The 23,104-nt window shown below is 43.7% G+C and overlaps 2 protein-coding genes across 4 annotated transcripts; both read left to right on the plus strand.

Annotated features, from left to right (window-relative positions):
• Positions 1-1,170: 1,170 nt before the first annotated feature.
• LOC117061006 (cytochrome c oxidase copper chaperone) lies at positions 1,171-4,680 on the plus strand. The gene is made up of 3 exons (XM_033173661.1): positions 1,171-1,333; positions 2,918-3,035; positions 4,321-4,680. The coding sequence occupies exons 1-2, from the start codon at positions 1,188-1,190 to the stop codon at positions 3,000-3,002; spliced, it is 231 nt and encodes a 76-aa protein (XP_033029552.1). The 5' UTR covers positions 1,171-1,187; the 3' UTR covers positions 3,003-3,035; positions 4,321-4,680.
• A 4,392-nt stretch (positions 4,681-9,072) lies between these two features.
• Positions 9,073-20,932, plus strand: POPDC2 (popeye domain containing 2). 3 transcript variants are annotated; one of them, XM_033173670.1, is made up of 4 exons: positions 9,073-9,890; positions 12,648-12,756; positions 16,457-16,976; positions 20,579-20,932. In XM_033173670.1, exons 1-3 carry the CDS (start codon positions 9,400-9,402, stop codon positions 16,937-16,939), a joined length of 1,083 nt encoding a protein of 360 aa, XP_033029561.1. In that variant the 5' UTR covers positions 9,073-9,399; the 3' UTR covers positions 16,940-16,976; positions 20,579-20,932. The 3 variants fall into 3 exon arrangements, with proteins under 3 accessions (XP_033029561.1, XP_033029563.1, XP_033029562.1); XM_033173672.1 differs by having other exon boundaries at positions 16,457-16,847; XM_033173671.1 differs by having other exon boundaries at positions 16,457-16,972; positions 20,579-20,673.
• The last annotated feature ends 2,172 nt before the right edge of the window (positions 20,933-23,104 follow it).

Genomic DNA, 23,104 nt, shown 5'->3' on the forward strand with positions numbered 1-23,104 from the left:
GCCGTAGAGATAGGAAATAGTGTAGAGTAGCTTGCACTCTTTATCAAGATTTGAGTAGTGAGGTTATTACCCCTCTATTTTTATCCATGCCGGGTTGCTCAACCATTGCTGCTGTGCCCCCCCCCCTTTTTTAGCAGATCAAGATGATCTGGAGACAGCAAAAACTGCAATATTTTTAGCGAGGGCAATGAGGGCAATTATTTGATTACTGATGTAAACCCCCAAAATATATTTTCTATAGTTATTATCTCTGTCTTCAGTACATTTTTTATTTTTTTTATTGCTATGACTAGTGGCTGATGCAAATAAAGATTCTTCTGAAGGGTAGAGTAGCCTATCTCGACCTTAGTGCCCAAGTCGCTGTTGGACTACAACCCCCATCATCCCTGACAGCCGGCCCTTCCCGCTAGGGATGATGGGAGTTGTAGTCGAACAACGTACGGGGCCCCCAAGGTTTGAGAAAGGTGTGTGCGCGCGCGCGCGCCCTGCCCGTTTTCTCAGTAACTTGGGATGCTGATGCGATGCTTTCCTGCATGCAAATTAAAAGGAGCGCAAAGCTTCTGCACGGAGTTCTGGCAGCGGGCAGATTAACCAGACGGGCCTTTGTTGCAACCCAATGCTAGTTTTGTATCAGGTTTTCTTTGGGGGGGGGGGGTTCTGCTCAAATGATGTGAGATTATCATTGGGGCCTTCTTTGCAACTCTAAACTTGCGGAACTTCATCCCTAGAGAGACCACAAGCCACTCTTTAAAAAAAAGAAAACTTGGCATAAACGGGGTGGGTGGGTAAAAAAATAAAACCCTTATTGCAGTTGCAATGTTAAATGCGGGATCTGATCCTGAAAAGGTTGAAGACTGCTGGCTGGCTTAGCCGATTTCTATCATTCCCCCCTTTGGCCAAACTGCAAACCAAGGCTGTGTTGTACGATTGTGCTGTCGTTTTCTTTGTTTGTTTTGCTGAAATAGACCCTCGTGCAGTTAAAGAAGCTATGTCCTTCCACCTCAGCCCGGTTTTTGTCCGCTCTGTGGCGCGCGCGCCCACCGACATCCCCCCCCCCCCCACAATCACTCGGCGTCAAATGGCGAGCAAAGTGTGGCGGAAGAGGCGGCGAACGCCGAGAAGGGAAGTTCCTCTTCTGTGAGGCGGGGAGGCGGACACAAGGCGCAGGCGCGTGCGTATTTCTGCGCATGCGCGACTCGGAAGCCATGTCGACCCTGGCGTCCCGCGACACCCCTGGTCTCCAATCCCCCGCGGCGGCGGCCGAGCAAAAGCCGCCGCCTTCCCTCAAGCCGTGCTGTGCCTGTCCGGAGACGAAGCGGGCGCGCGATGCCTGGTGGGTAATTGGGGCCGGAAGGGGGTCTTCACTTAAATCTCTTAAATCTGGCCCTTGGAAGAATAATCTTGGATTCTGTTGCTGAAAACAATCCTTTACCATCAGTGCACTCCTGCTCCTGGGGCAACAGGTGACCGTGCGCCATATAGGAGATCAGTAGCTCTCATCCTCCAAAAATGCATTTGGGCTTCTGGATAATAACGCACGTGGTGTGCTAAGTTAGCAGAAGCAAGCTGAGCCACTGCTGAAAATGGCAGCCTCCTATCAACTTCCTCCTTTTCTGTTGTGTGGACTTTCCCTGTGTGTTGGTGTTAGAATCGTATAATTGCAGAGTTGGAAGGGACCCAGAGGGTGCGGAGCTTTACAAACCTTTCATGTCGGTGAGACACTTTTCTAGACACGCATCGTTTCACGACATGGTAATTCGGTTTTACTAGCAAACCAGTGGTCAAACTTGTCATTGAAATTCTACTTGATATTGATCCAGAGCAGATTCCAATATATAGTTAGCAGAGTAAAAACTTAAAACACGTTGCAGGATTCCCAAAAAATAGGCCAGAGGCAATTAATATTTCACCCAACAGAGCTTTACTGCTACTGAAGGCAAATGAGCATAACGGTCACAAATCCAATACATTCAGGATTGGCACTGTTCATAAGAAATCGAGTTGTAGCAGACTTAACTTAAACTTACGATAACTTGTAACGAGTCTAAACCTTAACACTAAGCATACTATGTATGGAACACCACACCAGAAGGAAAACAAGATAGAGAAAATGAAACCCAGGCTCTTTCTGCTTCTACTTTTTCAGCATGGACTTGACAGAAGAGATAACAGAACCACTTTAAGCCAGCTGTACTCAGCTTCTCTATAGAAATAATCCAATCATGAACCTTCTGCTTGTTTCTTTCACACAGAGAAGCTTCCAGAACCCTCTTGAATTAAGTAGAATAGGAAAGATCTCTACACATCAGATCAATAATTTCTGCGCTAAGAAATGGAAACTGACAGAACTAATCTCTTTCCAGCCCCGGGTGGAGCGCAGGGAGCATTCACGTGACACACCTATATGCTGCAGTTGACACGCTAATGTGTCACGACACACAGTTTGGAAAGCTCTGATCTACTCCAACTCCTTGCAATGCAGGAATATGCAGCTTTCCCATACAGGGATTTCCCATCCCTTATATTTCCATGCTTTCTGAGTAGCTAGTGATAATGCTTCAGTGGGAAAACATCTCTGAGGAAAAGGGTTAGGAAGCATCTTTGACCCCTGTTCTCCTCTCTTCACATCAAAACATCAGCCACTGCATTTTGTAAAACAAAAAAGACAGTTTCCATCATTCTTTTTAACCGACAACGTGCAGCTTTCCTGTAACCTTACCAGAAAGGTGATCTGAATGGGACCCAAATTGCAACCATTCATCCCTTTTGAGGAAAGCATAATCTGAAAACACAGGTGGAGTACAGTTGGACATTTGTACCGAAGAGTGCAGTCAGTTCCAGGCTAGTCTTCCTCAGCACTCATGAAGTCAACTACCTAATTTGTGAAATTGCTTCATTGGGAAATTTTGTCTTGCAGCATCATCGAAAAAGGAGAAGAACACTGTGGTGCTCTTATTGAGGCCCACAAGGAGTGCATGAGAGCCTTGGGTTTTAAGATATGAACAAGATGAAGCACATATCTGAACGTTTGGAAGGTAAATGGATGTCCTCTTGCAACGGTGCCATTTTTCGGGGGGAATGCATGCTGGTAGCTGTCAAGGTAACACTGCTACAGCAGTTTTAACCCCTGTGGGGAGAATTGCAACTCTCCAGAACTTGACCTACTTGATTCAACCGTGGTGTGTGGATTTGCAGTTCTTTCCCAGCAAGAACCACTGCATTTGTGACTGTTGTGTGGAAGATGGAGATTGTTGTGTGATGTCAAGGACATCAGTTGGTTAGAGCTTGTGATATCTACAACACTTCTGTAGGTCTACTTCCCCTTTGGGATGCGGGTGGTGCTGTGGGTTAAACCACAGAGCCTAAGGCTTGCTGATCAGAAGGTCGGCGGTTCGAATCCCCACAACGGGGTGAGCTCCTGTTGCTCAGTCCCTGCTCCTGCCAACCTAGCAGTTCAGAAGAAAGTACAAGTAGATAAATAGGTACCGCTCCGGCGGGAAGGTAAACGGCTTTTCCGTGCGCTGCTCTGGTTTGCCAGAAGCGGCTTAGTCATCCTGGCCACATGACCTGGAAGCTGTATGCCGGCGCCTTCGGCCAATAAAGTGAGATGAGCGCTGCAACCCCAGAGTCGTCCGCGCCTGGACCTAAAGGGGTACCTTTACCTTTACTCCTCCTTTAAATTTTGTAATGTATTGTGGCACTGCTTTAAAAAAAACAAAAACAAAAGTTTTATAGAGTCTCAGAACTTTGTTCTGCCACTGCAACAGGAGTGCACAGCTGGCGAACGTCACGGGGATTCGAAGCTTTCATAAGTATTGTGAATATACTTTACCAAACACCTTAAAAATTGTTGGGCAAAAAATGCCAATATGTCTACTTTGTATGCCTGACAAAAGCAAGCATTGGATGACTGATGCTTTTAGATTTGTAACATGCCAGGAGGTAGATTTTGTTAAATGTAAGAGAAATTTAGCACTGGAACAGGTTGCAGATTCTCCTTCCTTGGATAGGCTTCTGCTAGGCATGCTTTGGGTACAAAAATCTGTCAAAAGTTTGTAGTATATGATCCATTGTGTTAACCTTCCAAGTCCAGTAAGTCTTCAAAGTCACCGTGGTCAAGTAAAACTGCCAGTTCTGTGGTGATGGTAGACATAAAATAACTACAAATAAGGCATAATTAATCCTTGGTATGTTTTACTTGCAGGTACTGCTTTCACAGCTAACTTTCCAACATAAGTGTTAGAGGAACATCATTGCTAATAGATGAGAAATATAGCTAAAACTGCTTCTTATTGGACCTTCTCTTTCTTTTCCCTCTAGGTGGTTTGCTGTTGAAATATTAGTTTGGGGACTTTACTCTTGAAATGGCTGCTTGAACACGGGTGTTTTTTGTTTTTTAAGTTATGTGTCAGAAGATGATTTTATTGGCGGGGAGATGCAATGGATTCTGAAATCAGAGGAGTGTGTTGAGTTACAGTCTTCTTCCATTGCTGGATCCTGGCTAAGTGATAATATGAGAGATTCTCCTGAGTAAACGTTTTAACATTCTCATTTGAGCACAACAAAACTGGCTCCTGTATGATGCAGTTGTATCTGGAAAACTATGTCACCACCCTCCCATGTATTCACTGGAATTAAATATGCTAAATCAATAAAAACAAAGTTTGCTGAATTCAGAGATCCTGTTGGATTGGGCAAGTATGTGTGCATGCACTCGAGTTTCCATTGCAATCTGCCAAGCTCCTTTTTCAGCAGAGGTCAAAATCAATTTGTAGATTTGCTGTATGTAGGCTACATGGCTACCCAGCTAGGTAGATGGACATAATAATATTTTGTGTGTGAAAAATATAATTCATGGGTTCCAGCATTGTGTAACTTAACCTCTCTTGAGAAGGGGCTGCTGTAGTAAATCCATAGCAAAGCTGCACAAATGTCAACCGAGTAGTTGGGCGGTGAAGCTGGGTTTGTTTGTTTGTTTTCTTTTATTTGTTAGATTTGTATTTAATATTTCTATCAGGGCTTTCAGAGTAACATGCAAAGCTTTCCAAGTGACCTTATATTGAAGTGCAGGACAGTTCCTGGCCTGTGTAAAGTTTGTAGATGGAATTATTTTGTTAATAAATAAATGAATTGAAAGCTGCCTCTGACACATTCAGACCCTGATGCATGTAAAACAGAAAAAATATATACTTGAAGACGTTCCAGTTCTTGTAAATTTCAGAGAATACTAGTCTACTAGTCAATATTACTGAATCAGGATTAGCTCAATGTAACACTTGTTTTTCTCCTTAACCGAGAGCAGCTCCACAATGGAGTTCAGTTGTCTGTGGAGTCACATCCACTGGCAGTGTTGCTTTTTAGCAAAATGTGCTCCTACAAGTTGAGGCGCCAGATTTTTATCGGTCTCTCCCCACCTCCCCTCCCCTTTGCAGTGTCCTTGTCATATCCTATTATATCTAGGTCCCTCAGGAACAGCTTTTGGGGTGGTACACGGGCCTTAAAAATCTGTAGGGGGGTTCACTAAAAATCTGCTACCCAACTTGCAAGAGGAAAACTATTTTTTGCTCAGACAAAGCCACCATGGATACAACCAGTGTTGTTGTTTTTTCTAAAAAAATGTTTAGGGGTACACTCATTTTGACTCAAGAAAATCACCATTTTATAGTTCAAATCAGGAACAATAAATACAGTAAATCAGGGGTCAGCAAACTTTTTCAGCAGGGGGCCGGTCCACTGTCCCTCAGACCTTGTGGGGGGCCAGACTATATTTTGAAAAAAAATATGAATGAATTCCTATGCCCCACAAATAACCCAGAGATGCATTTTAAATAAAAGCACACATTCTGCTCATGTAAAAACACCAGGCAGGTGCCACAAATAACCCAGAGATGCATTTTAAATAAAATGACTCATTCTACTCATGTAAAAACACCCTGATTCCCGGACTGTCTGTGGGCCGCATTTAGAAGGCGATTGGGCCGCATCTGGCCCCCGGACCTTAGTTTGGGGACCCCTGCAGTAAATGGACAAAAGTACAAAGATTCACAAAACGTTTAGGGGTATGCATACCCCCATGTTCCCCCAGAAAACAGCACTGGATACAACTGTTGACTTCTGCATTCTGGAATGTTTTCTGTATTCTCCACTAGTATTTTTCCTTGAAGGATGATAATAGATTAGAATTTCTAACTCTCACACAAAGGCCTTATGTATGGAAATACTAAATTCTGAAATTAGAATAAATTATTAGGACAATCTTATATTTATTTTAAGTTTACATTTATTAAGGATTGAGTGAGCAAGTAATACCTTTGGTTTAACTCTTTTGTCTGGCATTCTCTTTGTTGGTGTGCACATTCAGGAGTCCATTCTGTGTTTCAAGTTCAGGACTCCGATTTGACCCTCTTTGTTTGATACTGCCCTTTATCCAAAGATCCCGGGATGGTGTACAACATTAAAAACATAATTTATGCATCATAAAAATAACAACGTGATACACGCCATAATAATAAAACAACCGTTCCACCCACCCACAGGCCATAGAATATTCAATGGCTGAAGGCTTGGATAAGGACGAATGTTTGCTTGGAGCCTAAAGACATGTAATGATGGCGCCAGGCGAGCCTCTAGAGAGAGCCACCACAGAAAAGGCCTGTTCTCATGTCACCCTCCAAACCTCCCAGGGAGGAGGACACAGAGAAGGGCCTCGGATGACAAGTGCGGGGTCTGGGTTGGTTCGTGTGGGAAGAGGTTTGTCCAGGTATTGTCTTGTAAGGCTTCATTGGTCAGCACCAACACTTTGAATTGTTCCCAAGGCCATGCAAGATTAAACACACACTTCAGATGTTCTGAGAAGACAGATCTTGGCACCCAAACCTTTGTTTGGATAACTTAAATCTGCAAGAACATGTTGTATTGCAGTGTGTGAGGTGTCTTTTTTTGCTCTTGATGAAAGGGTCAAACTGATAATTTGTATTTGGTGACACAAAACGATTATCTTTAAGGTGTGCACCAACCATAATTTCTTTAGGACATTTGTTTTGCATTTCAAATTCTTAAAACACTAATCCTTGCAATGCTGCCACTTGTTTTCAAGGAAGCCAAGAAAAATGTGAAGTATACCACACCGTTATCCGCTCAGAAGTGTGAGATCAGTTTAACTCTGTGAGTTTTATAGGGTGATTCGCAGTCTGAATACCATCTTAATCTTGGGTTCCTTGTCGCCTGACAGTTCTTTTCACTTCACATAAAATCATAAATGAAAATGCCTTATAGTAGGATGGCCAGCTTCTGTTTACTTGGGGATCACTCTATTCTGAAACAAAGGGAAAAGACTATATTTTACTCCATATTGAATGGAATAAATTTCATCTCCTTCCTTTCCCCCGCCCGCCCGCCCAATGCAGTACATAAATCTGCTCACATTCCTGCTCAGAAAAACTACCGGTATATTGATAATGTAAGGTAGGGATTGTCTGACATTGCTTTGTGACAGCCGCTCAGCTGTCAACAGGGCATGGTCTTCCTATCTCACTGAGAAAGACAGGAATGCTTGTCCCCCTCAGACCCCCTGTACTCCAGAGCTTTCCAAACTTTTCACGTCGGTGACACTTTTTAGACATGCTTCAGTTAGTGACACAGTAATTCAGTTTTCATAGCAAAGGGGAGGTTAAAATAACCCATTTCCAGCACCGGTAGCATTCACGCAACACACCTACACACTAAAGCCGACACACTAAAATGTCACAACACAATTTTGGAAAGCTCTGCCGTACTCCCTTTCTCTGCAGTCAGACCCAGCACAACGGTGGCTTTAAGATCGGTAGCATAATTTAAAAAGTGGAAAGTCTGCTCCACCGCCTGGCGCGTCTGTTGTGTCATTCCAGTGGCTGAAAAATGGGAACCAAAGCATTCCATATCAGACAGAAACGAAGGGTATCAATTTTGTAGAGTATTTCGTTTTGGGCTTCTTGTGGAAGAGCACTATAAGAATGAAGTAAATTATTTTCAAAACTGTCAGGGACGATTCCCTGATTCACTGCATACATAGGTTCATAAGAATCCAACTTTTGAGGGACCTCTGCAGCCAAGCCAGTGGGATGGTTAAAGATGTCATCAGCCGAGATTATGTCAATTAGAGCGTGTTGGTCAGCCTTGTGTCGGAGAGAATTTGGCAAAATTACAGTTTGAAGAAAAAGTGGAGTTGGAGGTGCTTCATTTTTAAAATATCTTGATATTCTTACACCACTTGCGATCAGATGTTCTCTGCATTTATACACCAATTTTGCCAGTCCCCCGTCACAAAATGTGACCACCGCTCTAGCAAGGAGTCCGTTGAAATATAGATTGATATGGGCCAATGGCCGTAATAAATTTTACTACTACTACTACTAAAGCGTTCCACCACTGGAGGGAAGTAGCTCTGGGGAACACCAAGCAAGAAATGGGAACTCAAAGCAGCTGTTCTTTTGATATATCACTGTTAAAGGTCAAGCAAACTTCCTTCGTTGACCACTCTAGTCTTCTGTCTGTATCATTTACAAAATTTGCAGCCTCAAAAATATTGCAGCTTGTTTGACCAGACTCTGATCCACAGCTTCTGCCTAATTTTTAAAATCCCAGCTGTCGCCACTTCCTTTAGATACTGTGGTCTGCAGCCAACACACACACCCCTTCCTAAAATCCTACCTTATCTTGTTTTCTGTGGCTTGCAATTCATGATAGAGGAAATTTCTCCCCTCGCCTTGTGATGTGAGAGGGAATGTGTTCTGCCAAGCAACCTACGGGAACAGACTGAAAGCATCTACACAGACAATACTATGTGTAATCTAGTTCTCTGGGTTATGTTAAGTGGCAAATGCCCGGCTGGCCTCTCTTCGCCTCTCAGCCTTTGCTTCTTGGATTTCAATTCCAAACATGGTTATCTATTTGGGGTCGCTCTTCTTTCCATGGCCGGGTGCTATACATTCCAAATTAAACACAAGTACCCTCCACTGCTCCCATCCCCGCCCCTTTGCCCTGGCTGCTGCTCTTTCACCGAGTCTATTTTCATTTTCTCAGACGGCTGGTGAGGGAGCAAACCGCAGGCAACTCTTCCCAGCTCTTTTCCCAAGGAGTTCTCAAACTGAAAGGCGTCGCTTCCTTCGAGATTGAATTTCCGGTGCTTTTGCAAGTTGGTGCAGCTGATTGGTATGATACTGGACTCCTGCAAGCCACATTTGGTCTTCCGCTTTGTGGGAAGGGGCTGCTGGGGGTGTTTGGTGCAAACACATTAATAATTTTGAAAATGTTCCTCTAAGACATAGCTACTGTTCAGCTCCAGTTCTAGGAACTGGTTTTACAAGTACTTCAATATAATTTTTCAAGACATATTGGTGCAGAGGTTAGGAGACAAGGAAAATGAGTACAAACAGCACCCTCTTGGATCGGATTGTTTTCTACCCAGTTTTATGTGAGGGATGGAAGCAGCATATGGAAGGACCAATCTATCACCTTGCTGGTTTCTTCCTCCTCCTGGCTTTCATGGGAGGAAGTGGAACGGTTGGCTGCATCTTCATCTTTGGCTTATTGGCCGTTGGTTTCTTATGCGCTGCGCTCTGGGGCTGGCTAGATGCTTGTGGACTGGACATCTTCACCTGGAACATGCTCTTAGTTCTGATCTGTTTGCTTCAGTTGGCTCACCTAGTTTACCAACTCCATCAACACACCTTCCCTGAAGAATTCAACATGCTCTACAAGCAACTGTGCCAGCCTCTGCAAGTGCCACCTCAGGTCTACAAAGAAATTGTCAAGTGTTGTGAGGAACAGGTTTTGCCACTGGCCAAAGACCAGAACTATGCTGTGGAGGGCAAGACATCAATTGATCGTCTCTCATTCTTGTTGTCTGGCAGGTAGGCCTCACCTTCCCCTGACAATATTTTTTTTCCTTGGCATTAGAAAACTGACCCAACTTGTGCTTTTGAAAAATAGGTGGAGTGGCATGGAAAACAAAACAAACCCATGTACCTGTATACTCCAAGTTTCTTCTGGCTGAGTTCTCACATAGGTGGTAAAACCTGTGTCTTGGCTGTATCACTTTACTCTGCATTTGAGGACTCAACTCGTGTGATGGAGTACTCCCCTTCTTGTCCTTTTTTCAAACAGACCTTTTATGCCATTGAGAAGACTAGTTTAGAACTTCCTCTCTGGCATCTAGTTTTCTTCATGGAGGGCTCCTTTTGTGCATATGTATGAAGAAGCATTCCATCCCATACCCTCCAACATTTACCCGATGAAAATAGGGACGTCCTATTTCATAATAATAATTTTATTATTGATACCCTGCCCATCTGACTGGGTTGCCCTAGCCACTCTGGGCAGCTTCCAACATATATAAAAGCATAATAAAAAAGTAAACATTTAAAAACTTCCCTATGCAGGCCTGCCTGGGGGGGGGGGTCATATAACTCCATACCCTCCAACATTTCTCCGATGGAAATAGGGAAATTCTAAGGAAAAGCGGGGCATTCCGGGATCAAATCAGAAACTGGGATGTCTTCTGTAAATCCGGCACTGTCCCTGGAAAACAGGAACGCTCAGAGGTTCTGAAGTCCCAGCTTGTATGCTGAAGTTGTGCAGCCCAGCTTTATCTTCTTACTGATTTAGGCTTTTTAATTTTTTTTTTTTACCTTCTAAACATGGACATCCATGGAAAAAGAGGAAGGAGATTGAGGACTTAAGGACCCCATCCACAATGCTTTTCTGTTGCAGATTGTCTCCTCCTGAGGATGCTTTAGCAGTAGGGAAGTGGCTGTTGAGCTAAAGTTGCACATGGCCCTGCAGTCATGTAATTTGGCCCTCGGCATTTAGGGAGATAGGTGTACTGTAAAATTAAGGTCATGGCTCCTCGAAAGTGAATCCTTGTTTTCAGGTAAGGTTACCTGACAAAGCAAACAACAACAACGCCTCCCCTTCTTAAAGGGTTAAAAAATACAAGCTTTAAATGTGGCCGCTGAAGGTTGGTTCAGGGTTTGTTTGTATGGTGGGAACAGTTAACTAGGTTGTCACTACCGTATTTCGTTCTTTTCTTCATTGTCATATGTTGGTTAAGTCTGAAGTGTTCCACATTCAAGGGGTCTGGAATTTTACATTAAAAAAGAAAAATGTTTCTACTGTGGGCCAGGTTTTACCTAGTTTGCTTGATTTGTTGGCTTTTTATGTTGTGATGGAGAATTTGGAGAATGTTTTGCAGTTGTCACAACCTGGAGCAATTAGGGTTGGGGCACATAAAACGCAAGGGAAAGGAGATGGCTGTATGACGGGTGGGAAGGAGATTTGCAATCTGTATTTGCAGATTTGCAACCTGTATTATCCATTCTCTTCCTGTATTATCCATTCTCTTTCCCCCCAACAACAAGAAAAAACAAACCAGAGACATGTTTCCTGGTCTAGAGCCTGAAATTTGCTTAGATAATCAGAAATGAAGAGTCCGTGGCCAGTTTTTGCACCAAAGACCATACTGTCCCATCAGGGGAAATAGGCAGTGTATAAATATAGAATAATATAGAATAATAATTGCCATTGTCACACAATTCTCAATGCAGCCTATCATCTTGTAAAATGCCATGTGTATAGATGATACTGTATTAAATAATGATGGTGATAATGATGCAATTGCCTAAGCGGAACTTGAGCTCCTGCAGCAGAGGCTATCCTCTGCCTGTTTGCTGATGCAAATTATCCACCATTGGTGCCATCTATCACTGTCTATCCTGTGCTGTACACATGTGCTGCTTATAATAGGCCTTCTGGGGTTTCTTTTGGCCTATTTGTGGAGTTTTATGCAGAAATTTCTATTCCTCTCTTTATCAAGTGATCTTTTGCTGCGCAGCTCATCTCGAAAACAATTCACTCCATTTGGAGTGGTTCTTTTGAAGCTCTTCGCTGTCCCTTTCTGTTTTTACAACCCTCAGAGACATCTCTGGTAACCTCAACCCACCGGCCCACTCCAAAGCTCTTTAAGATGTGTATGCTCTCTGGGAAGGCATAAGAGAAACTCAGGCCATGAACCAAATGCCTATCAGCTCCTGAAGTTGGCCTGATAATATTTTGTACCAGGGTGTCCCTTTTTCCATTGGAGAAATGTTGGAGGGTATGGAGTTATCCGGCCCCTGAGCCAAGGAGATAAGTAACTATACAAACTTTAGAAGACACCTGAAGGCAGCCGTGTATAGTCAAATGGGTGGGGTATAAATAGTAAAATTATTATTATTATTATTATTGAATAGGATGTCCCTATTTTTATCAGAGAAATGTTGGAGGGTATGCATTTGTTAGGATAGGTTAATATTTTATATTATAAACTGCCTTGACTGCCTTAATGCAAAGATGGGATGTGAATGCAATAAATAAATAAATACATATTTTTTAAAAAATGTTTGCACAACTGCATGAGGACCACTTAGCTGCTCCCACATATACCTGCCAGACCATTTTCCAGGTGCCCCTGCCGTCAGATGCGAGGCCAGTGGCGTAAGAGTAATTTCTGTTGGGATCCACCTTGGGGTGAGGGCAGGTATTATAATGCACTGTATAAACTTTGGGAATATTTTTTTAAAAAATTAATCTGCTTTAAAATATGTCTTTTTCCTTCCCCCTGCCCCAATTAGGGTTAGAGTAAGCCAGGATGGACAATTTCTCCATTATGTCTTCCCATATCAATTCCTGGATTCCCCTGAGTGGGAATCACTGCCCCCTTCTGAAGAGGGAACATTTCAGGTAACCTCGCAGAACACAATTGCCTGGTAGTTTTGTGCATCTTTGGTTTTTTTTTTAGATCGTGTGTTGTGTGTGTGGTGGTGTTTGTTTGTTTGTTTGTTTGTTTACTTTCTTGGTCAGAATCATATAACAACAAGAACAACAACTTATTTATATGCCGCCCATCTGACTGGGTTGCCCCAGCCGCTCTGGGCAACTTCCAACAAATTAAAACACAATAATAATAATAATAATAATAATAATAATAATAATAATAATTTATTTGTACCCCGCCCACTCTGGGCGGCTTCCACCAAACATTAAAATACATTTAAAATATCACAGTTTAAAAACTTCCCTAAACAGTAAGACATCAAACATTAAAAATTTGCCTTCAGATGTCTTCTAAAAGTCAGATACAATAAAACCTCGGTTGTCGAACATAATCCGTCCTGGAAACCCATTCGGCTTCCAAAACATTCGACAACTGAATTACGGCTTCTGATTGATTGGTTGCAAGATCTTCCTGCACTGAGCAGACATTTGGCTTCCAAGAAATGTTTGAAAACCAGAGCATTTACTTCCAGGTTTTCAGCATTCGGGAGCCGAGGTTTGACTGTAGTTGTTTATTACCTTGACATCTGATGGGAGGGTGTAACAGAGGCCGGGGTCCAAAGAATTGCTCTAGTCATTCCATGCACTCAATAAATCTTTGCGCTTATGTTTTTTAGTAGGCCAACCTCTACCCCACCAATGCCACATAGCAAGCTGCATACAAGTCGTACCTCGGAAGTCAAACAGAATTCATTCCGGAAGTCCGTTCGACTTCTGAAATGTTTGGAAACCAAAGCACGGCTTCTGATTGGCCGCAGGAAGCAAAAGAACATTTGAAAACCGAAACACTCACTTCTGGTTTTCGATCATTCGGGAGCTGGGATGTTCGACTCCCAATGCGTTCGGGAGCTGAGGTACGACTGTACTTTGAAAGCGAGGAGACTTTCAATAGCAGCGTCTGTGGTGATATATGGAGATCTGCCGTTAAACAAAAGAAAGGTGAAAATCCAAACTGGGGATGCTTAAAATAGCTGTTTGGATCTCCAAAGCAACTGGAGATAGGTGAAGCCCAAGGGTTGGGATTCAAAGCTGAGGTGTCCTGGTTCAGCTTGCCTTTAAATTCTCTTGAGACCAGCTATATGCATTTAAATGGCTGTGACATTCCAGAGGAAAGCTGACTTTGGGGTTAACGTCTTCATTATTATGGGACGTCCATATCACAGTATTTTTAACACTGGACAACTCCACACGCCGTAAGATTGCCCTATCAAAAAATTATTGTAAAACACTCAGTAAGCCCTCCCCAAATCGCCCAAGTACAATTCCTGCATAAATGTTTGGGATGAATGGTGCCGCACTGTGTCTGAGATACTTTTAAGAATTCAGAGTCAGGATCTTTGACACGGTAAGAGTGTGTCGTCTGGGCCGATACTGTAAATGGATTGTTCACTATACTCAATGGGACTGTGATGCCCTGCAGGAAGCTTTAAAATAGAACACACGGTGACAAGCTGTGGAAAAATCTCAAATATCCATTCCTGTATGGAGTGCCCAGCAGCTGCCTCTGAGGCAAACGTCTTCATGGAATAGCTGAGCTACAAAAGTTAAGGGGGGATGTAGATAAGATATGGTACACAGTTTTAGGAAGAAAGGAGGTGGCAAATTTGGGCCCTTTCCAGGATGCTTCAAGTCTTAGCTGTCTGTGAAGGCATAGACTGCAATGTTCTTTGATGCTTGCCTTTTTCCAAAATCATTGGCTCAACATCACAGACCTCATGCTTCTTTTGTACGTTCTGTACTGTTTTGTCGCTGCCTAAACTAAAAATGTGACATACATTACATTTCCTCTGTTTTCTTTTTCAAACCAAAAAACAGCCCTGGGAGGCTCTGAAGTGTGTGTGTGTGCACGCCGTGTGCCCCACACACATTTTAACCCATTCCCTTCTGGATATTTTTCTGCTCATAATCAACATTTTCTCTGTGTGTGCTTTTTTTTTTTTTTTTTAAAAATAACAACAGGGAGACAGTTGGGCAGCTTGTCACATCTCTAATTTTGCCCTCAAGCTTGTAAACTGTCTGAAATTTCCTTGAAGCATTTATTTTTAAAGCCTGAGGCTGTATCAAGGAAACAAGCACAGTAGCATTCCTCTTGCTTCCCTTAGAAGCCAATCCTTTTTCCCTATTAGGTTTGACTGTGTTTCTTGTAGAAAACAGCAAAAAACTGATTTTTATTTCATTGGAATAATATTATATGACTTCACTATAAGCTTATCGAGTTTTCTAATGGGCGGGAAAATGCTGCTTGTAAAATGGGTTTCTCATCCCCTGAATTCTTTCAGGCCTCCCTTAGGAAAGCTACCGGTATCCTATTCTGGCTCCCCTCAGTGAGGAGGCCTAAACAACTGCTTGCTTGGCAGCAGCATTAAATATCAGACTCAAGGACATGCCGTGTCGCCTGTCCATGTTCTACTTCCCAAACCACCATTCCTTGGGCCTTGGCCAAGGAGATTCCAGGACCTAGGGAGGCCTCTAGGATAATGTGGCTGATCTCTTGCCATCGTGCACATGCCAGCGTCTCATTTACCCGCTCCAGTGAATGAAATCCTGTGTACATTTTAAAAGTCTGGGGAAACAGACACCTTTTCTCTCTTGCCAGAGTTTTTCATTTTCCCAAACCTGTAAAAACAAAAGAAGCAGCTCTCATTTAAATGATTTCAGATAAAATACAGGAACGGTGTTGTTGGGTGTCAGAGAGAATTGGCACCAAACGTTGGTTTGCGATATTTGCTTTATTTACACCTGTGCAAGCGTAACGCACACAGTGGAGGCAAATGTTATCTATTACATTTATCAGAGGCCTCGTCACCAAACCTCTCTTGGCAATAAACAAATTAAACAACTTATAATTGCGAATCTAAGAAAACGTTTAACAAACATCCTAAAAACCGTAAGAAATTAGGTCCGAGCAGAGTTTGTACATACAGTTCAGCCACATATTATTAAGCTGTGGTTGAAACTTGTATTCATGAACTCTGCTCGAACATAATTTGTTATGGATTTTAGGATTTGTTGTGTAGCTATTTGCAGAGCGGCAGAGAGCATCTTTGTGATGTCAAAACACCTCCTAAAATCACAGTGAGATTCAGAGATCAAAATGTTAATGTCCACAATTTCATAATTTTAAGTAATTTTTAAAGACTCTGAAAATAAAAAGATCTTCACCTGCACCAAAAATACATTACGGTTGATGACAGGTAAGCCTCTTTGAGGAGAACATTCCACAGTAGTATGCATTTGTGTGTCACTATTAAAAAGGTCCTCTTCTGTTTCAACATCTCCCATACGTCTGATTGTTAGGATACTTGAAGGAGAGCTTCAGCTAATAATCATGGGGGTTATCTTTCAGGTACTACTAAGGCATTTTATAGTCAAAGCCACTCCTACAGTACAGTACAATCTTTCCCAGGCATATTTATTGCAAAATCTCCGAAGACATTTGAATTTACAGTAAAAGCAGTATAAACGTCCTCTCATTAATCTGGAGCCCTCATATATTTTTTTGTGCTGGGGACAGTATTGCAGCAGACGTTCGGACAGCACGGTGACTTTTTTTCACTAGATACAAAGTTCTGAGCTAGCCACCTCTCCTCTCTCCTTCCCTCTGCAGGTAACGCTGACAGCAGAGACTGACTGTAGCTTCATCACTTGGCCAAGGAAGGATCTCTACTTGCTCCTGGCAAAAGAGCGTTATATTGCCCGCCTCTTCTCAGTCCTCCTTGGCTTTGACATCTCAGAGAAACTGTATGCCCTGAATGAAAAGTTTTTTGCTAAATTTGGCTTGCGGTTTGACATCCGCCTTCCCAGCCTCTACCATGTCCTGGGACCTGCCTCTTCTGACATGGAGGTTGAGAAAGAACCAGAGGAAAGTGTGGGTCCAGCAGCGCCCTCAGGCCATTTGCCCACATTTGTCCAGACAGCTCCTGAGGCCCCTTGCACTGTGTCTCCTCCTGCCCCTCCTGCCCATCTCAGGAGACCTCGGCCTGACAGTGACCTGTCTGGTGAGGATTCTACCAGTCTTGTATTGGAAGATTTTGCTGAGTTGACAGGGTCCTTTATGGACTATTTGAGCGAAGGGGAATATATGAAGTGAGGGCACTTCTAACATGGGCACACATCACCCTGTGTAAGTAAGTACTCTTTGTGACGTTAGGAAGAAACACAACTGTGTGTGCTGGGAGGTGGTGTTTGATGTGTCCAGCATGCTGTGCACACCATTGTGCTGGTTTTCCTTGCAGGATGTGAACGACGCACATCTAGATTCACAGTTAATTTGCTCCAAAGGCTAGTCTGAGTCCTCCTTACAGCATGAAGTAGTGTCAGACTTTGGTGAATCGGCTTCCTCCCCCATGGCAGTAACAAAAGATCAAACGAAAGGAGCATTTTACCAGTTAGAATCTTTAATAATCACAGTGAGAGAACAAAGAACACGTCTCCTAGAAATAGCGGTGCTCCCAATTAAGGGTCACTCCTCCCCCTTCGTCCCTATTAATCTACGCCACTTCCACATCTTGTAACCTGAGCTTGTAACCTCTGTGTTTTCGGTTCTAACACTTTCTGAGCTTTCCATATCCTTGGAGAAGGGGGGTGAATGCTGTCCAGATTGTGAATCTGCTAACACTCTTTCTTCTAGTGTTCCTTCTGCTAGCTGTTCACCAGTATTTCCCAGCTTCTGCCTTCTGAACTATGCCCCTCTGCAAACCACTATTCCAAATCTATACTTTCCTCCTGCTCCTGGGAAGATTCAGGAGCAGGGGGAGGGGGAGGCTCCCATCATTCCTTCTCAGTGCAGCCCACCTCAGCACGGTCCCTGACAAGTAGCCCTGATCCAAGCAGCTTCAGATGTGAGGTTTGAGCTTCAGGCCTGCCTGGATTTTATACTGTATATTCCGGCATATAAGACGACTGGGCGTATAAGACGACCCCCAACTTTTCCAGTTAAAATATAGATTTTGAGGTATACTCGACTGCAGATTCTCCACCCGGCGTATAAGACGACCCCCGAATTTTGAGAAGATTTTCCTGGGTTAAAAAGTCTTATACGCCAGAATATACGGTACCTGTAAGATATGTAGGTTCAGCACAAGCTTTCAAAACCAGTTCAAAAAGCTGCAAATTAGGACCTGAAGCTGTTGGTGAGAAATAACCCAGCCACATCACCCTAACTGGACTAACCTGTCAGAGGGGTAAACTCTATATTCTATATTCCTCAATTTCCTACCATAACAATGCATACCCTCCAACATTTCTCTGATGAAAATAGGGACGTCCCATTCCTAATGATAATTTTACTATTTATACCCCACACATCTTACTGGGTTGCCCCAGCCACTCTGGGCAGCTTCCAACATATATAAAAACATAATAAAACATTAAAAAAGCTCCATATACAGTATTGTCTTCAGATGGCTCGGGGGTCGGATAACTCCATACCTTCCAACATTTCTCCAATGAAAATAGGGACATCCTACAGAAAAGTGGGACATTCCAGGATTAAATCAGAAATCGGCACGGCTTCTCAAAATCAGGGACACCCCTGGAAAATAGGGACGCTTGGAGGGTCTGACAGTGGTCTCTGAGAAAGGAATTGGGAAAAGCTCTGTTCCTGGAACAAAGCCAATCAGAAAATGGAGAGAAAGAGGTTGCACAGAGTCCATAGAGCATTGAGGAAGGTCACAGTAGGACCCTTGTAAAGAAACCCTCATTCAGTGTCACCAATTTTTAACACATCTAAGACCTCGTTTTATACTATATTTGGACAAAGTGGCTATTCAAGGGGGGCAGTTGGATGATACCTAGGACTGCCATACATTTTCCCGGACACGATTGGGATTTGAGCAGCAGAATGGCGTCCAAATTGGCAAAATGTCCGGGAAAACCCAGAAGTGTGGCAAACTCCCCCCCCCAGAAGACAACAACTTTGTCTGGACTTTCACTTTTGGGAATATGGTGACCCAAATAATACCACTTATTTGTTTTCAGGCTGGTTTCCAGTCCAGTTCTAGTAGAAAGATTGTCTTGGTTGGTCTCTCTGGCAACCTTCCACTGTCAAAGCAGTATGCCTCCAAATGCAAGTTGCCACAGTTGCACTCAAATTCTGCTTATAGGCTTCCTAGAGGCATCTGGTTGGCCATTGTGATAATAGGATGCTAGACTTGAAAACCCAGGAGGAGTTTTAATATAGTCTTAAATGCATGGGATGACATTCCCTCCTGAGGCCATTAATTACAGTATCTTTCAGAATTGTCTTGCTGCAATGTTATCGAGGTCTTTGGAGTCAATTGATTAACGGTGTTTTACACACTGGCTTTGGTCGGTTATTATTAATATTTTTGTGGCTTTTTCGTTCTGTGCTGATTGTTGGTTGCTTTATACCATTGTTCTAATTTTGATTTTTAAGATAGCATCAGAAGCCACCTTGTGCATCCCGCTGGGTCTATAGGCAGTGCCCATGCAGAACATTACTTTGGGGCTTCACCCCTCGGTGAGCCATCTATTGCACACTCTCCTTTGCTAAACACTCCAAAACAGCCAGCAGCTGCAAAGACAGCACTTGGGGTGAGGGTGAAGGAAAGACAAGTGCAGATTCCTAGAGTGTGTTTCTTCAGAGTTTATCCTTCCCTTCACAGCCAATGCTTCTTCACATCTTTGCAAATGGGGATATACGCCATAGGATTTGCCTTTTGGAAGTATTTTACTAGAGGTGCAAAACTGCTAACACCTTTTAACCTAGCTCTAGTAACTTCCAAAATACCAATAAAATGATAAACTTTCACAGTAGGTACATGGGCTGTTTGTGAAGGGAAAGGGTGGAAGATTATCAGTGATATAAATGATCGAAACCTTCTGAACCAGTAGTTTGAGACATGGTTCTGGCAGAACTGATGGTTTCCTTGATAATAACTGGACATATAGGTATTGTTTCATGCCACCCTAATCTCTGAGTGGCGCAAGAGTCCAGGGTCAAGCAGAGACTGTGGTGTCTTTATGATATATAGTTTATTTACATATACAGTGATACCTCGATTTGCGAACACAATCCATTGCGAAGATGGTTCGAGTTTTGAAATGTTCGAAAACCGAAGACTCGACAGCCGACAGCTAGGCCTCCGGATCTTGCACTTAGCAGAAGCTGCGTGGCATGTTCGACTTCTGAGGCGTGTTCAAAAACTGAAGCATTTACTTCCACGTTTATGGCGTTAATAAACCAATATGTTTGTCAATGGAGACATTGAAAACCGAGGTACCACTGTATATACAATCTGAGCCTACGATGGAGAGGTTAAAAGCATTGCACTCCAAGAGGGTCCCATCTTACCCATTACTGCAGCCTCCTGTTAGCCCACATTGTGCTCTGAACTCCGCTCCAGCTTGCTGTGTTAAACAGACTCCCATCTTCTCCACCCCCCAGGTCACAAATCTAACTACCCACAGTTCAGGGTGGGGCTTCGCCCATTTGCTGGTTGGCAGAGTGTCTCTCACCCATCACCTTCCTTTGTTCTCCTTGGTGGTTCTTCTCCCAGGCAATTTCCTGAGCACAGCTGGCCTGTATTTTAGCTCAATCCAGCATCTGGCAGCCTATTTCAATACTCCGAGCATTGATTAAACTCCAACATTTACTACATCCAGGAATTATGGGTGTATTGCACCCATAAACTCTGGAACCCACAAACTCCTAACAGTGTGAATAAACAGTTCTAATGAGAATGACAATATGCTTTTTGTCCTGCAGCTTCTGGAAGCCTCCTGAGGAGTAATCGCCAGGCCTCTGCAGAAAGACGAGCCCCTCTGGCTCCTACGCAGACCCCAGAACTCTAGAGAAAGAGTCTCAAAGACCCGCACATCACCATATGGTCACTCATGGTTGATCATAATGGTGCTCATTACTTGTGTGTCGACACGTGTATTGCATCAGCACCAGCACGGCACACTTGGAAGTGCATGCATGAGAATGAAGTGTGATGTTGGGACACTTCCCACAGATTGTTGACCTGCAGTGGCACCAGGCTATTTCTGATTGTCTGTATTCTTGAGCACTTGCCGTATGGTTCTCCTGTTAGGTTCATTAAACATCTTGGAAATGCTATCTATAGCTAGTGAATGGAATTCGCTCTCTGTTGAGGGGCTGTTGAGTAGTCTTCTATTGCAAAACATGGTAGGAGGGAATGATTCTTTTCTTCATGTCTTCCGATCTGGTTGACAAACGATAAATGTTGTCTAGTTGGAACTGAAATTTAAGAGGGGATGGTTGGAAGGAGGAAGTCGTAGCCTATGTATCTGACTGACCTTTCTTGCAGGAGAGTGACTTTTACCTCAACTGAGGGTACAAATGGAGGCGGAGCTAACTGTACACATGCTGTGCACCTGGGGGGCAGGGCTAGCCACCCATGGGGAGTGCCACCCCTGGTGAGTGGCGGGCGCCCCGGGGGTGTTTCCCGCAGCGAGCAGTGAGTATCCCAGGGGGGTGCCGCCCGTGGTGAGCGTCCCCAGGGGGCAGGGCAGGGATGTCACCCCCCCAGGGTGGGCCACACACACCACACAACCCTTCCTCCGCCAGTGGGTACAAATTGGTAGTTTGGCAGTTGATGGCTCTGTAAATAGGGTGCAGGAGAACAGAATGTAGATGTGAGCAAAAGGGTGACTCCAGAGCAGTTCAAGAACATTGAGGGAAACTGTTAGGATAAAGTTTGAATTGGAGAGTTAAGCTGCTCTCTGGATGCTGCATCCAGAAACATGATCTCACATGGCCAAAGACCAGGGATGTTGGCAGTTGTAAGCATAAGATCTGCTCAACTGGATCAGGCCAAAAGCACATTTAGTCCAGCATCCTGTTCTCATGGTGGCCAATCAGATGCTTAAATGAGATTCATCATGCCTAGCAGCCACGGATAACTGTCCTGCATGGATTTGCCTAAAGGTAAAGGTAAAGGGACCCCTGACCATTAGGTCCAGTCACGGACAACTCTGGGGTTGCGGTGCTCATCTCGCTTTATTGGCCGAGGGAGCCAGTGTACAGCTTCCAGGTCATGTGGCCAGCATGACTAAGCCACTTCTGGGGAACCAGAGCAGTGCACGGAAACACCGTTTACCTTCCCACTGGAGTGGTACCTATTTATCTACTTGCACTTTGACATGCTTTTGAACTGCTAGGTTAGCAGGAGCAGGGACTGAGCAATGGGAGTTCACCCTGTCGCAGGGCTTCGAACCGCCGACCTTCTGATCGGCAAGCCCTAGGCACTGTGGTTTAGACCACAGCGCCACCCGTGTCCCTTTGGATTTGCCTACTCCTCTTTTAAAGCCATCCACAGTGGTAGCCATTATTGCATCTTGTGGGAGCAAATTTACTATGCACTGTGTAAATATTTTCTTTTGTCCAACATCCAGCTTCATTGGATGGTGCCAAGTCCTAATATTATGAGTAAGGGAGAAGAACCTCTCTCTATCCACTTTCCCCACACCATACATAATGTCCCCTCTTTACGTTTCATCTAAATTTAAAAGGCCCCCAAATTGCAATATTTCCTCCTAGGGGAGTTGCTCCAGCCCCTCAATCATTTTGGTTACCCTTGTTTGAACCTTTTCCAGCTCTGTATCCTTTTGCAGGTGAGACAACCAAACTAAACACAGTATTCCAGGTGCGATTACATCACAGATTTTTATAATGGCTTTATGATATTGGCAGTTTTATTTCAATGACTGCGTCACAGAATTCGCCTTGTTTCACAGCTACCACACAATGACACACCATTTTTGTTGACTATCACAACCCCAATACAGTGGTACCTCGGGTTACATACGCTTCAGTTTACATACGCTTCAGGTTACAAACTCCGCTAACCCAGAAATAACGCTTCAGGTTAAGAACTTTGCTTCAGGATAAGAACAGAAATTGTGCTCTGGCGGGGCAGCAGCAGCGGGAGGCCCCATTAGCTAAAGTGGTGCTTCAGGTTAAGAACAGTTTCAGGTTAAGAATGGACTTCCAGAACGAATCAAGTACTTAACCCGAGGTACCACTGTATTTCTTTCCTTGCCAATTCAGGCACCCTAAAATGCAGTGCTTCTCCCCCTGATGGTATGCCACAGTACAGAATATATAATACTGTATATAAACCACACAATCCTCTTCCTCTTGTTATGTTTTATTATTGACTCAGTAAATCAAGTAGTTGTATCCAGTGCTTTTTTTCTGGGGGTACTCGAGGGTACGCAGTACTGGCATATTTTTTTTTCTAGAAGAAAAACGCTGGCTGTATCGTAT

Source organism: Lacerta agilis, chromosome 16, assembly GCF_009819535.1.
Source record: "Lacerta agilis isolate rLacAgi1 chromosome 16, rLacAgi1.pri, whole genome shotgun sequence".
NCBI classification, from domain to species: Eukaryota; Metazoa; Chordata; class Lepidosauria; order Squamata; family Lacertidae; genus Lacerta; species Lacerta agilis.

Excerpts from the sequence above, each read along its gene's own strand:
- LOC117061006 (XM_033173661.1), top strand. The coding sequence starts at position 1,188 with ATGCGCGACTCGGAAGCCATGTCGACCCTGGCGTCCCGCGACACCCCT. Across the intron at positions 1,334-2,917 it reads AAGCGGGCGCGCGATGCCTG|CATCATCGAAAAAGGAGAAG; the intron begins GTGGGTAATTGG and ends TTTGTCTTGCAG.
- POPDC2 (XM_033173670.1), top strand. The coding sequence starts at position 9,400 with ATGAGTACAAACAGCACCCTCTTGGATCGGATTGTTTTCTACCCAGTT. Across the intron at positions 9,891-12,647 it reads TCATTCTTGTTGTCTGGCAG|GGTTAGAGTAAGCCAGGATG; the intron begins GTAGGCCTCACC and ends TGCCCCAATTAG. Across the intron at positions 12,757-16,456 it reads CTGAAGAGGGAACATTTCAG|GTAACGCTGACAGCAGAGAC; the intron begins GTAACCTCGCAG and ends TTCCCTCTGCAG.